This window comes from Triturus cristatus, chromosome 1_1 (assembly GCF_964204655.1).
Source record: "Triturus cristatus chromosome 1_1, aTriCri1.1, whole genome shotgun sequence".
In the NCBI taxonomy this organism is placed as follows: domain Eukaryota; kingdom Metazoa; phylum Chordata; class Amphibia; order Caudata; family Salamandridae; genus Triturus; species Triturus cristatus.
Window position 1 is genome coordinate 137,164,055 of NC_140579.1, and position 14,689 is coordinate 137,178,743.

The following is a 14,689-nucleotide window of genomic DNA, read 5'->3' on the forward strand; positions in this document are numbered from 1 at the left end:
ATGCGGTTCTGCTCACAGGCTGTCAGTGCAAGAAGTGGAAACCGCCTGCCAGGGCCCCCTCCCTGCCTCACCCGTGCCTGAGCGCACGCCGCAGCCAAGGAGCGTGCCTCGAAGGCGCGGGCGCCGTGCCCGCAGCGCTGTGCCCCGAATGCGCCACCGGGGCTGGGCCGTGAAGAGTGTCTCTTATATGAACGAACGCCAGGAAGCGCCAACTCGGAAAAAGAGCTCTTTCACATTTTCAGGAAACTCCCGAACGCGAGAGCGCTGCGCGACCACGTAATATTTTTTTTATTTCGTTAAAATTGGAACCCATGACGTAGACATGTGCCCCGTGGCTGACGCGTCAGGAGTGCTGCTCAAGGCCACATCTCTGCGGACTGTAGGTCAGGGTGAGGAGCTGGGAAGGGGCCAGCAGGCCTGGTATCTGAGCCCGGGGCTCGTGTAAGGACCTGGGGCCCCTCTCTCAAGAAGCAACGGGCTGGTCACTACAGTACGACAGCAGCGACGCCCAACTGCACCAGGGCCGACGCCCAGCAGCATTACAGAGCCCGCGGGGACACTTCTGAGGAAGCCATCCTTACATGGCGCAGCAGGCCCGGTTCTAGAGGGTTGGCCAGGTGGGCCAGGCCCACCCAAACATGAGCCTGGCCCACCCAAACATGAACCCTGGCAGTGACATCAGCAAGGCCAACAGAAAATGGCCACTGCAATTTAAAACGTTCTCTGAACGTTATTTTCCTTCTTTCTTTAAGAGTTCCGTGATTGGGCCTGGGCTCGCACCCCCAATCACGCATCTGCATCTCCCATTAGAAATGTGGGCTGTGTCCCCGCCCACTCGAAGTGCAGGTACAATAGGGGCATGGCGAAGGGGACAAATCCTTTCCTTGGCACTGGATTTGTGTACGTCCTGCTGCCTGGGTAGTTCATTCTTTTCAGCGCTGGTGAAGAGGAGTTTGTTATGCGGGTTCATTTACCTGACCTTCCTGACCCATTGAGCTGTTTTTCAGATAGGGCTGGGACATAGTTCGTAAGGAGCAAGTAAGAGAATGTGTGGCTATTGTTGTGTTTTTTTTAAATCTGTGAGCAAGACACATACTTTGTGTGCTGTGTATATTTTATTTAAATCATTTGTTTAATTCGTTTGTATCATTATCATGACTTGTTCTGCCAAGGAGGCACGACAACTATTAAAATGTCCAGATAACTCTGGGGATTAATGATCCTGCTTGAGAGCAATCTTTTGTCTGTTTGTAGTTTTTAAATGCAGATAAACTGTAGTTAATGTGGATAGCTCAGTGGGTAACTGCCTTTGTCACAGAGATCCTTTGATTACTTGCAGTTCAGAAGTTACAATCCTAACAGAGGACAGTGACCTATGGACTGTCATCAAAGACCTGCATACAAACCAGAATTTTATAATTAGATTTTTTTTTGTAGTGCTAGTTAGTTCGAATTTTCCCAGTCTTTCATAATTCTAATGTTGCAATAAAGAGTTTGTTTGGGCATTCTAATCAGTAAAGCCAACCCCCCAACCATTTGGGTATGCTTTAAATCCTGTGTTTGTGCTTCTCCAGACCTAACCCTCTTAAAACATATCGCCCAGCAGTATGGATGACATGTAATTCCTACACCTTGTAATCCTCATTGGCTTATGTGACATTCCCTATAGGCTGATTTACATACTTGTATGATTCATTGTCTCTGCATAATGTGTGCGTGATGTAAAGTACTGTGACACCCTACACTACGAGTAGCGCTATACAACAAATAAAATGCATACGAGAGAGGGGCTTCGGAGAGATGATGGGCACTGTTGGAGGGTGGCAATGAGGGAATCCGAGGGGGACATCATGGGAGGAGGGGCTCTGGTGGAGGGTGGCAATGAGGGAATCTGAGGAGGAGATCATGGGGAGGGGCTATGGAGCGATGAGGGGCACTGCTGGGGGTTGTTTGTGAGGGAGTCTGAGGAGGAGGTCATGGGGGAGGGGCTTTGGAGTGATGAGGGGCACAGGTGGAGGGAAGTAGGGAGGGAGTCTGAGGAGGAGGTCATGAGGAAGGGGCTATGGAGCGATGAGGGGCACTGGTGGAGAGAGGCAGTGCGGAAATCCGAGGACGAGATCATTTCAGGGAGGGGCTTTGGAGCGATGAGCTGTCCTGGTGGAGGGTGGTAGGGTGGGAGTCTGAGGAGGAGGTCATAAGGGGAAGATGCTATGGAGAGATGAAGGGCACTGTTGGAGGATGGCAATGAGGGAATCCGAGGAGGAGGTCATGAGGGGGAGGTGCTTTGGAGCGATGAGAGGCACTGGTGTCAAGGCTTTCGTTTAGTAATAGGGACTTCCTTAATCTTAAACGCTTTATAATATGCTTAGCATTCAAGTACTTGTGTTGAAGCCAGGCCTGCTGGAATTCAAGGGTTTGCAGTTATATCCAGACATTGCTCTTACTGCGTGGCCAGCTGGAATTCAAGGGTATGCAGTTAGGTCCAAACCTTGGTCTTGGTAAAACGGTAGTTCATGCAACAGTCACCTCGAGGCTAGACTATGCAAATGCTTTGTACCTTGGCCTTCCTAAATATGCGATCCATCAACTCCAAATAGTACAGAATGCGGCTGCGAGACTGGTCTGTCGCTTGCCTTTTCGAGACCATGTCTCTCCGCATCTTCTGAAACTCCACTGGTTGCCAGTGGAGAAGAGAATCATTTTTAAGGCTATGACCTTGACCTACAGGGCTCTAAGTGGCAGGTGCCCGAGCTATCTGAAAGACAGACTACGCCCCACCAAACAGTCCCGCGCACTGCGTTCTAACGCCCAAAACCTGCTCCACTCTTTCCACTTTAGGAAGGCCCGCCTGGGTGGTAGAACCTTCTCGGTTAGAGCTGCCACATTGTGGAACTCCCTGCCAGGTCACCTTCGCCTGGCTAACACAGAACTTGATTTCCGGAAAGCCTTGAAGACCTGGCTATTCAAGTCAGACTAATATAACAGGAGTGGCTGTTCGACCTTTCTTTGCCTGTGCTATTGCCTGATGTTTTTAGCGCTGGGACGCCCCTGTTCGGGGTAGCTGTCGCGCTTTATAAGCTTCTGTATTATTATTATTATTATTACTTTCAAATAACTCTCCACATGCTCTGTGTACACACAGAAGCAATCCGTTGTATCATGCTGCCTGTTTGCAAGTACATATGATGTAATCTAGGGCTTGTAGGCTACCTCCAGAAGTGACAAATTGGGCCCGCAGTGGCCCACCCGAATGAGCCCATGGCCCACCCAAATAAAAATTCCTGGAGCCGGGCCTGTGGCGCAGGCGGGAAAGTGACCACCTCATCTCCAGCTCTCACTCCTACACACACCCCTGGAGTGCCCCCTTATGAACACTTCCGGCCTCCGCTGGAGGCTAGAAAACTTCTGTATGCCTCCAGGTGGGGTCACAGCAGGAGATACGTCTTACGTGACCTACACCATCTTCTGCATCGAGATGTCCGCATCATCGCAACCTCCAGGTGAGGTCAAAGCTGGAGACACGTCTTACATAACCTACACCTTCTTGTCCATCGAGGTGATATCCGCATCATCGCAACCTCTAGGCGAGGTCGAAGCCTGAGACGCAACTTACATGGCCTACACCTTCTTCTCCATCGAGGTGATGTTGTCATCATCGCAACCTCCAGGCGATGCTGAAGCCTCAGACGAGCCTTACGTGACCTATACCTTCTTGTCTATTGAGGTGATGTCCCCATCATTGCAAACTCCAGGCGACGTTGAAGCCTGAGACACGACTTACATGGCCTACACCTTCTTGTCCATCGAGGTGATGTCTGTGTGCATCATCACAACCTCCAGGCTAGGTCGAAGCAGGGGATATGTCTTACGTGGCCTACACCGTCTTCTGCATCGAGGGGATGTCTGCATCATCGCAACCTCCGGGCGAGGTCGAAGCCTGAGATGCGACTTACATGGTCTACACCTTCTTGTCCATCGAGGTGATGTTCACATCATCGCAAACTCCAGGCGATGCTAAAGCCTGAGACGCCTCTTATGTGACCTACAGCATTTTGTCCATCGAGGTGATGACCTATCATCACAACCTCCAGGACAGGTCGAAGCCTGAGACACGTTTTATGTGACCTACAGTGTCTTGTCCATTGAGGTGATGACCTATCATTGCAACCTTCTGGCAAGGCCAAAGCCTGTGACGCGTTTTTAATGGCCTACAGCTTCCTGTCCATCGAGGTGATTTCCACATTATCGCAACCTCCAGGCAAGGCCGTAGATGCATCTTACATGGTCTACACCTTCAAGTCCATCAAGATGATGTCTGCATCATCGCAACCTCCAAGGGGCGTTGAAGCTGAAGCGCATCTTGTGTGGCCTACACCTTCTTGTCCATCAAGGTGATGTCTGCACGCATCATTGCAACCTCCAGGAGAGGTCGAAGCTGGAGCATGTCTTACATGACCTACACCTTCTTGTCCATTGAGGTGATGTCCCCTCATCGCAACCTCCAGGCGATGCTGAAGCCTGAGACGCGTCTTAGATGACCACCACCGTCCTGCCCATTGGGGTGATGTCCCCATCATCGCAACTCCAGGTGAGACCAAAGCCTAGGACGCATCTTACATGGCCTATACCTTCTTGTCCATCGAGGTGATTTCCGCATTATCGCAACCTCTAGGCGAAGCCAAAGCCTGAAACACGTCTTACGTAACCTACACCTTTTTGTTCATGGAGATGACGTCCACATCATCGCAACCTCCAGGCAAATCTGAAGCCTGAAACACATCTTACGTGACCTGCACCTACTTGTCCGTCGAGGTGACGTCCCCATCATCGCAACCTCCATGCGAGGTCGAAGCCTGAGACACATCTTATGTGACCTACACTGTCTCGTCTATCGAGGTGATGACACCATCTTCACAACCTCCGGACGAGGTCGAAGTCTGAGATGTGTCTTACGTGACATACACCTTGTGTCCGCTTGCATTATCGCAACCTCCAGGCGACGTCGAAGCATGAGAAGCGTCTTACGAGACCTACAGCTTGTCCATTGAGGATATTTTTGCATTATCACAACCCCCAGACGAGGCTGAAGTCTGAGACGTGTCTTACCTGAGCTACACTTCATGTCCATCGAGGTGATTTCTGCATCATCGGAAACTCCAGGCAAGGCTGAAACCTGAGACACGTCTCGCATGACATACACCTTCCTGCCCATTGAGGTGATGACCATATCATTACAACCTCCAGATGAGGCCAAAGCCTTTGACGCGTCTTACATGACATGCACCTTTTTTGTCCATCAAGGTGATGTCCATATCATCGCAAACTCCAGGCGAGGTCGAAGTAGGAGACACATTTTAGATGACTTACACCTTTCTGTCCATCGAGGTGCTGTCCGAATCATCTCAACCTTCAGGCGAGGCCGAAAACTGTGATGCATCTTACGTGACCTACACCTTTTTGTGCATCGAGGTGATGTCCATATTATCGAAATCTTCAGACAATGTCTAAGCTGGAGACACATCTTAGATGACCTACACCTTCTTGTCCATCAAGGTGATGTCTGAATCATCACAACCTCCGAGTGAGACTGAAGCCTGAGACGCGTCTTACGTGACCTACACCTTCTTCAACCTCCAGACGAGGCCAAAGCTTGAGATGCATCTTTTGTGTCTGACACCTTCTTGTCTATTGAGGTGATGACCATATCATTGAAACCTCCAGGCGAGGTTGAAGCCTGGGACAGGTCTTACACGACCTACACTGTCTTGTCCATCGAAGTGATGACTGCATCATCTCAACCTCCAGGCGAGGCTGAAGCATAAGACGCATCTTACGTGACCTACGCCTTGTCCATCAAGGTGATGTCTGCACGCATCATCACGACCCTTCAGCAGAGGCCAAAGCCTAAGACGCGTCTTAGGTGACATACACCTTCCTGTACATCAAGGTGATATCCACAAGTTCGCTCTTTGGAACCTGCCATTGGCTAGAGCATCAATGATGTCACATGCGTTAGGACTTGACAAGACAGTCCTCACTGTGAACAACTCCTATCTATCCAACAGGGCATGATAGGCCTTATCCCGAGTGGCCCATTAAAATACCTTCTAATGTCACCCTCTGGATTTACTGTTACTTGGTGTCTCAGAAACTTTAAAAGGGGGACGTTTCTGCTTTTTTTTCTAGTATTCACCCAGAGACTTCTCCTGCATGAAGCCAGTGAAATCTCTGGTGGTCTACCACTGCACAGCAGTGTTCCTGCCAAACCATAATTCTGATGGGTCCAGTAACTCCTGGCATCCTCGGACCAGTCGTGGGCCAGTGTGTTCTTGTTCCCCTTACAGGTCAGAGAAGGCTTAAATTCATCCTGGATTTCACGGCTCATTGGCTGCCTGGAACAAATCATTCAAGGCCTCTATCAGGTGAGTGTGTCAGTCCTGGTTCTGGTCAGGAAGTAAAAGCAAAGTCTGTGACCTGCCAGACGAGTGCCTGGGATGGGGAGTCCAACACCTGAGGGATGAGTGTGCAAGGGTGAGGCCTGGAAAGGGAGACAACACCTGTGCGACGAGTGTGCCAGGCTAATGCCAGGAAGCAAGAGCACGACAGCTATAAAATGAGAGTGCCAGGCTAATTCCTGCAATGGAAAGTGCAACACCTGTGCGATGACAGTGCCATGCTAATGCCTGCAAGGGAGAGCGCGTCACCTGTGCGACGAGTGTGCCAGGTTAATGCTTGGAAGGGAGAGCGCGACACCTGTGTGATGAGTGTGCCAGGCTGATGATGCCTGGGAGGGAGAGCATGACACCTGTGCAAAGAGTGTGACCGCTTAATGCATGGAAGGGAGGGAGAGTGCAACACCTGTGCAATGAGTGTGACAGGTTAATGCTTGGAAGAGAGAGCGCGACACCTGTGTGATGAGTGTGACAGGTTAATGCTTGGAAGAGAGAGCGTGACACCTGTGTGATGAGTGTGACAGGTTAATGCTTGGAAGGGAGAGCGCAACATCTGTGTGATGAGTGTGACAGGCTGATGCCTGGGAGGGAGAGCGTGACACCTGTGCAAAGAGTGTGACCGCTTAATGCATGGAAGGGAGGGAGAGTGCAACACCTGGGCAATGAGTGTGACAGGTTAATGCTTGGAAGGGAGAGCGCGACACCTGTGTGATGAGTGTGACAGGTTAATGCTTGGAAGGGAGAGCGCGACACCTGTGTGATGAGTGTGACAGGTTAATGCTCGGAAGGGAGAGCGCGACACCTGTGTGATGAGTGTGACAGGTTAATGCTTGGAAGGGAGAGCGCGACACCTGTGCAATGAGTGTGACAGGTTAATGCTTGGAAGGGAGAGAGCGACACCTGTGTGATGAGTGTGACAGGTTAATGCTTGGAAGGGAGGGAGAGTGCATCACCTGTGCAATGAGTGTGACAGGTTAATGCTCGGAAGGTAGAGCCCGACATCTGTGTGATGAGTGTGACAGGTTAATGCTTGGAAGAGAGAGCGCGACACCTGTGTGATGAGTGTGACAGGTTAATGCTTGGAAGGGAGAGCGCGACACCTGTGTGATGAGTGTGCCAGGTTAATGCTTGGAAGGGAGAGCGCGACACCTGTGTGATGAGTGTGCCAGGTTAATGCTTGGAAGGGAGAGCGCGACACCTCTGTGATGAATGTGCCAGGTTATTGCTTGGAAGGGAGAGTGCAAGCCCTGTGCAATGAGTGTGACAGGTTAATGCTTGGAAGGGAGAGCGCGACACCTGTGTGATGAGTGTGACAGGTTATTGCTTGGAAAGGAGAGCGCGACACCTGTGTGATGAGTGTGACAGGTTAATGCTCGGAAGGGAGAGCGCTACACCTGTGTGATGAGTGTGACAGGTTAATGCTCGGAAGGGAGAGCGCTACACCTGTGTGATGAGTGTGACAGGTTAATGCTTGGAAGGGAGAGTGTGACACCTGTGCAATGAGTGTGCCAGTCTAATGCCTGCAAGGGATAGCACAATACCTGTGCAAAGTGTGTGCCGGGCTAATGCCTGCAAGGGAGAACACAATACCTGTGCAATGTGTGTGCCGGGCTAATGCCTGCAAGGGAGAGCACAATACATGTGCAATGAGTGTGCCGGGCTAATGCCTGCAAGGGAGAGCACAATACCTGTGAAAAGTGTGTGCCGGGCTAATGCCTGCAAGGGAGAGCACAATACCTGTGCAATGAGTGTGCCGGACTAATCCCTGCAAGAGAGAACAAAGCGTAACACCGTCGACATGCCTGCCCAGCCAGCTACTGCAAGGAGAGCAAAGCACAACACCTGTGCGATGAGTGTGCACATCCAACGCTTAGAAGGGGAGCGGAGCACAACACCTGTGCGATGAGTGTGCACATCCAACGCCTAGAAGGGGGAGCGAAGCCCAACACCTGTGCAATGAGTGTGCACATCCAACGCCTAAAAGGGTAGCGAAGCACAACACCTGTGCGGTGAGTGCGCACAGCCAACTCCTAGAAGGGGGAGCGAAGCCCAACACCTGTGCAATGAGTGTGCACATCCAACGCCTAGAAGGGTAGCGAAGCACAACACCTGTGCGATGAGTGTGCACAGCCAACGCCTAAAGGGGGAGCGAAGCACAAAACCTGTGCGATGAGTGTGCACAGCCAACGCCTAGAAGGGGGAGCGAAGCACAACACCTGTGCGATGAGTGAGCACAGCCAATGCCTAGAAGGGGGAGCGAAGCACAACACCTGTGCGATGAGTGAGCCCAGCCAACGCCTAGAAGGGGGAGCGAAGCACAACACCTATGCTATGAGTGCGCACAGCCAATGCCTAGAAGGGGAGACGAAGCACAACATCTATGCGATGAGTGCGCACAGCCAACACCTAGAAGGGGGAGCGAAGCACAACACCTGTGCGATGAGTGTGCACAGCCAACGCCTAGAAGGGGGAGCGAAGCACAACACCTGTGCGATGAGTGAGCACAGCCAACGCCTAGAAGGGGGAGCGAAGCACAACACCTGTGCGATGAGTGTGCACAGCCAACACCTAGAAGGGGGAGCGAAGCACAACACCTATGCTATGAGTGCGCACAGCCAACGCCTAGAAGGGGGTACGAAGCACAACACCTGTGCGATGAGTACGCACAGCCAACGCCTAGAAAGGGGAGCGAAGCACAACACTTGGGTGATGAGTGTGCACATCCAACGCCTAGAAGGGTAGCGAAGCACAACACCTGTGTGATGAGTGTGCACAGCCAACGCCTAGAGGGGGAGCGAAACACAACACCTGTGCGATGAGTGAGCACAGCCAATGCCTAGAAGGGGGAGCGAAGCACAACACCTATGCAATGAGTGTGCACAGCCAACTCCTAGAAGGGGAAGCGAAGTACCACACCTATGCAATGAGTGTGCACATCCAACTCCTAGAAGGGGGAGCAAAGCACAACACCTGTGCAATGAGTGTGCACATCCAACTCCTAGAAGGGGAAGCGAAGCACAAAACCTATGCAATGAGTGAGCATAGCCAACGCCTAGATGGGTAGCGAAGCACATCACCTATGCGATGAGTGATCACAGCCAACGCCTAGAGGGGAAGCAAAGCACCACACCTGTGCAATGAGTGTGCACAGCCAACGCCTAGTGGGGGAGCAAAGCACAACACCTATGCAATGAGTGTGCACAGTCAATGCTTAGAGGGGGAGCAAAGCACAACACCTATGCAATGAGTGTGCACAGCCAACGCCTAGAAGGGGGAGCGAAGCGCAACACCTGTGCAATGAGTGTGCACAGCCAACGCCTAGAAGGGGGAGCGAAGAAAAACACCTGTACGATGAGTGAGCACAGCCAACAACTGGGGGGGAGCACAACACCTGTGCGAGGAGTGTGCTCAGCCAACTCCTAGAGGGGGGAGTGAAGCACAACACCTGTGCGATAAGTGAGCACAGCAAACACCTAGAAGGGTAGCGAAGCACAACACCTGTGTGATGAGTGTGCCCGGCCTGTGTGGCCAACCCAAATCCTGGCATCGTCCGCTGGCCCCCCCCGGGCATGGCCATACAGATATATTGGAAGGTGTTGGGAATGTTACTCCTCCTGACGGAGCCTGGCCAATCTCTGCTTCTGGGGACTAACAAGTCATACATGGAGAAACCTAAGCCGTGGGGGGTCAGTGTTCAGTGGCAGTGTGCAGGACTGAGCTATGGTGTGCCGCTCTCTGTGTTCCCATCCCGGGGCACGCAATATCAACCCCCCTTCACCCCCAGATGGAACTGCTCTTACCTTCTCTCCCTTCGAACCAGAATCTCCCTTTAGTCCAGGAAGGCCGGAGGGACCCTGTACAAAAGAAACAGAGGGTTAGAGGGCACCTGGGCACAAGCAGGAGCTGTTAGAGGGTAACACTTGGTCTGAGGGGTAACAGCTCTGAGCTACAGTGAGAACAGAGACACACATCTGGGCAGCACTGAGACACAAAGGGGAGCAGAATCAGACAACAGCATTTCGGGTAGCAGGTGCTGAGACACACCTGAGGGACAGTGTCAGACACCAGGAGAGCTGCGGATAGATGAGGAAACAGACCCAGGCCAACAACAGACACCAGAGGCTCTGTGCACAGAAGCTGAAACACACCTGAGGGGCAGTGTTAGACACCAGGAGATCTGAGGATGGATACCAAAACACACCGAAGGCAACAACAGACACCAGAAGCTCTGAGGACAGATGTTAAAACACACTCAAGGCAACAACAGACACCAGAAGCTCTGAGCAGAGATGCTAAAATACACCCAAGGCACAAACAGAGACTAGACACACTGAGGGCAGATGTTAAAACACACTCAAGGCAACAACAGACACCAGAAGCTCTCAGCAGAGATGCTAAAATACACCCAAGACACAAACAGAGACTAGACGCACTAAGGGCAGATGCTGAAACACATCCAAGGCGACAACAGATACCTGGTCTGAGAACAGATGCTAAAACACACTCAAGGCAATAACAGACACCAGAGGGGCTGAACACAGATGCTGAACACTCCCAAGGCAACACCAGACACCAGAAGCTTTGGGAATAGATGCTAAAACACACCCAAGGCAATAACAGATACCAGGAGCTCTGAGCGCAGATGCTGAAACACACCCAAGGCAATAACAGATACCAGAAGCTCTGAGCGCAGATGCTGAAACACACCCAAGGCAATACCAGTCACCAGAGGCTCTGAGCACAGATGCTGAAACACAACCAAGGCAACAACAGATACAAGAAGCTCAGAGCACAGATGCTAAAACACACCTAAGGCAACAACAGACACCAGAAGCTCTGAGCACAGATGCTAAAACACACCCAAGGCAACAACAGACACCAGAAGCTCTGAGGACAGATGCTGAAACACACCTGAGGAGCGGCATCAGATATTAGAAGCTCTGAGCACAAATGCTAAAACACACCCAAGGCAAAAACTGACATCGGAAACAATGAAGGAAGCTGCTGGAACACCTGAGGGGCAGCGTCAGATACCAGGACATCTGAGGATAGATACCAAAACACACCCAAGGCAACAACAGACACCAGAATCTCTGAGCACAGATGCTGAAATACACCCAAGGCAAAAACAGACACCAGAAGCTCCGAGGGCACATGCTGAAACACACTCAAGGCAACAACAGACACCAGAAGCTCTGATGACACATGCTGAAACACACCCAAGGCAACAACAGACACCAGAAGCTCTGAGGGCACATGCTGAAACACACCCAAGGCAACAACAGACACCAGAAGCTCTGAGGGCACATGCTGAAACACACCCAAGGCAACAACAGACACCAGAAGCTCTGATGACACATGCTGAAACACACCCAAGGCAACAACAGACACCAGAAGCTCTGAGGGCACATGCTGAAACACACCCAAGGCAACAACAGACACCAGAAGCTCTGAGGGCACATGCTGAAACACACCCAAGGCAACAACAGACACCAGAAGCTCTGAGGGCACATGCTGAAACACACCCAAGGCAACAACAGACACCAGAAGCTCTGATGACACATGCTGAAACACACCCAAGGCAACAACAGACACCAGAAGCTCTGAGGACCGACGCTGAAACACACCTGAGATTGCATCAACATCGGACGATCTGTCTCCTCTATTACACACCTGAGAGGATAGCCAAGTGGGCGGTTAACAATATAATTACAGATAGGATGAAGTGCCCAAGGTGTGATATGTATAAGGCAGATATCAAACATATGTTTGTAACGTGCTTTGAGCTAAAAACATTTTGGCAGGATGTTCAGAATATCATCTATCAGAAATTGGGGTTAGAAATACCCCTGGCAGTTGGCGAAATTATGCTGGGCCTTAATAACATTGGATCTAAAAGTAGCGGTCTATTAACTATTTTGCTAGTCTCTGCAAGGCTGATCATTGCTCGAGAATGGATATCGCCAAAGCCTCCAAATGTGATGGATTGGTGGCATTTAGTCCGACAGACATATGATATGGAACAGGCATTGGCTAAGTCAAGAGGCATACGTTCAGTCGTTAAATGTAATACAATATGGGGGTCTTGGCTTTAGATAATCTCCTGGAAACTCTAGGATACTTAACATGGTGAGGTTCTAGAATGTATCTCGGTATTTATTTTTTATGTGCTCCTTGTTTAATTACCTTATCTGTGATATAATGTTTTGATATTGGTGGTATGCGGTATTGATACTGCTTTGATGTATTTGACTGTACTGTGCATTACCTAATCATTGGCAAACAAAAAAAGAAAAAGAAAAAAAAAGAAACACACCTGAGAGGAAGCGTTAGACACCATGACATCTGAAGGCAGATGCCAAAATACACCTGAGAGGCAGCGTCCGACACCAGGACATCTGAGGGCAGATGCCGAAACACACCCAAGGCAACAACAGATACCAGAAGCTCTGAGGACAGATGCTGAAACACACCCAAGGCAACAACAGACATCAGAAGCTCTGAGGACACATGAAGAAACACACCCAAGGCAAAAACAGACACCAGAAGCTCAAAGCACAGATGTTAAAACACACCCAAGGCCACAACAGACACCAGAAGCTCTGAGCACAGATGCTAAAACACACCCAAGGCAACAACAGATATCAGAAGCTCTGAGGACAGATGTTAAAACACACTCAAGGCAACAACAGACACCAGAAGCTCTGAGCAGAGATGCTAAAATACACCCAAGGCACAAACAGAGACTAGACACACTGAGGGCAGATGTTAAAACACACTCAAGGCAACAACAGACACCAGAAGCTCTCAGCAGAGATGCTAAAATACACCCAAGACACAAACAGAGACTAGACGCACTAAGGGCAGATGCTGAAACACATCCAAGGCGACAACAGATACCTGGTCTGAGAACAGATGCTAAAACACACTCAAGGCAATAACAGACACCAGAGGGGCTGAACACAGATGCTGAACACTCCCAAGGCAACACCAGACACCAGAAGCTTTGGGAATAGATGCTAAAACACACCCAAGGCAATAACAGATACCAGGAGCTCTGAGCGCAGATGCTGAAACACACCCAAGGCAATAACAGATACCAGAAGCTCTGAGCGCAGATGCTGAAACACACCCAAGGCAATACCAGTCACCAGAGGCTCTGAGCACAGATGCTGAAACACAACCAAGGCAACAACAGATACAAGAAGCTCAGAGCACAGATGCTAAAACACACCTAAGGCAACAACAGACACCAGAAGCTCTGAGCACAGATGCTAAAACACACCCAAGGCAACAACAGACACCAGAAGCTCTGAGGACAGATGCTGAAACACACCTGAGGAGCGGCATCAGATATTAGAAGCTCTGAGCACAAATGCTAAAACACACCCAAGGCAAAAACTGACATCGGAAACAATGAAGGAAGCTGCTGGAACACCTGAGGGGCAGCGTCAGATACCAGGACATCTGAGGATAGATACCAAAACACACCCAAGGCAACAACAGACACCAGAATCTCTGAGCACAGATGCTGAAATACACCCAAGGCAAAAACAGACACCAGAAGCTCCGAGGGCACATGCTGAAACACACTCAAGGCAACAACAGACACCAGAAGCTCTGATGACACATGCTGAAACACACCCAAGGCAACAACAGACACCAGAAGCTCTGAGGGCACATGCTGAAACACACCCAAGGCAACAACAGACACCAGAAGCTCTGAGGGCACATGCTGAAACACACCCAAGGCAACAACAGACACCAGAAGCTCTGATGACACATGCTGAAACACACCCAAGGCAACAACAGACACCAGAAGCTCTGAGGGCACATGCTGAAACACACCCAAGGCAACAACAGACACCAGAAGCTCTGAGGGCACATGCTGAAACACACCCAAGGCAACAACAGACACCAGAAGCTCTGAGGGCACATGCTGAAACACACCCAAGGCAACAACAGACACCAGAAGCTCTGATGACACATGCTGAAACACACCCAAGGCAACAACAGACACCAGAAGCTCTGAGGACCGACGCTGAAACACACCTGAGATTGCATCAACATCGGACGATCTGTCTCCTCTATTACACACCTGAGAGGATAGCCAAGTGGGCGGTTAACAATATAATTACAGATAGGATGAAGTGCCCAAGGTGTGATATGTATAAGGCAGATATCAAACATATGTTTGTAACGTGCTTTGAGCTAAAAACATTTTGGCAGGATGTTCA

The 14,689-nt window shown here is 50.6% G+C and overlaps 1 protein-coding gene across 8 annotated transcripts in view; it reads right to left on the reverse strand.

Moving 5' to 3' along the window:
* COL11A2 (collagen type XI alpha 2 chain) overlaps positions 1-14,689 on the reverse strand; it is a 348,341-nt gene that overhangs the window by 21,630 nt on the left and 312,022 nt on the right. For all 8 annotated transcript variants that reach the window (XM_085619742.1, XM_085619662.1, XM_085619350.1 and 5 more), the window contains one exon: positions 10,253-10,306. In XM_085619742.1, coding sequence (XP_085475868.1) covers positions 10,253-10,306 — 54 coding nt within the window. The remainder of the gene's footprint in view (positions 1-10,252; positions 10,307-14,689) is intronic.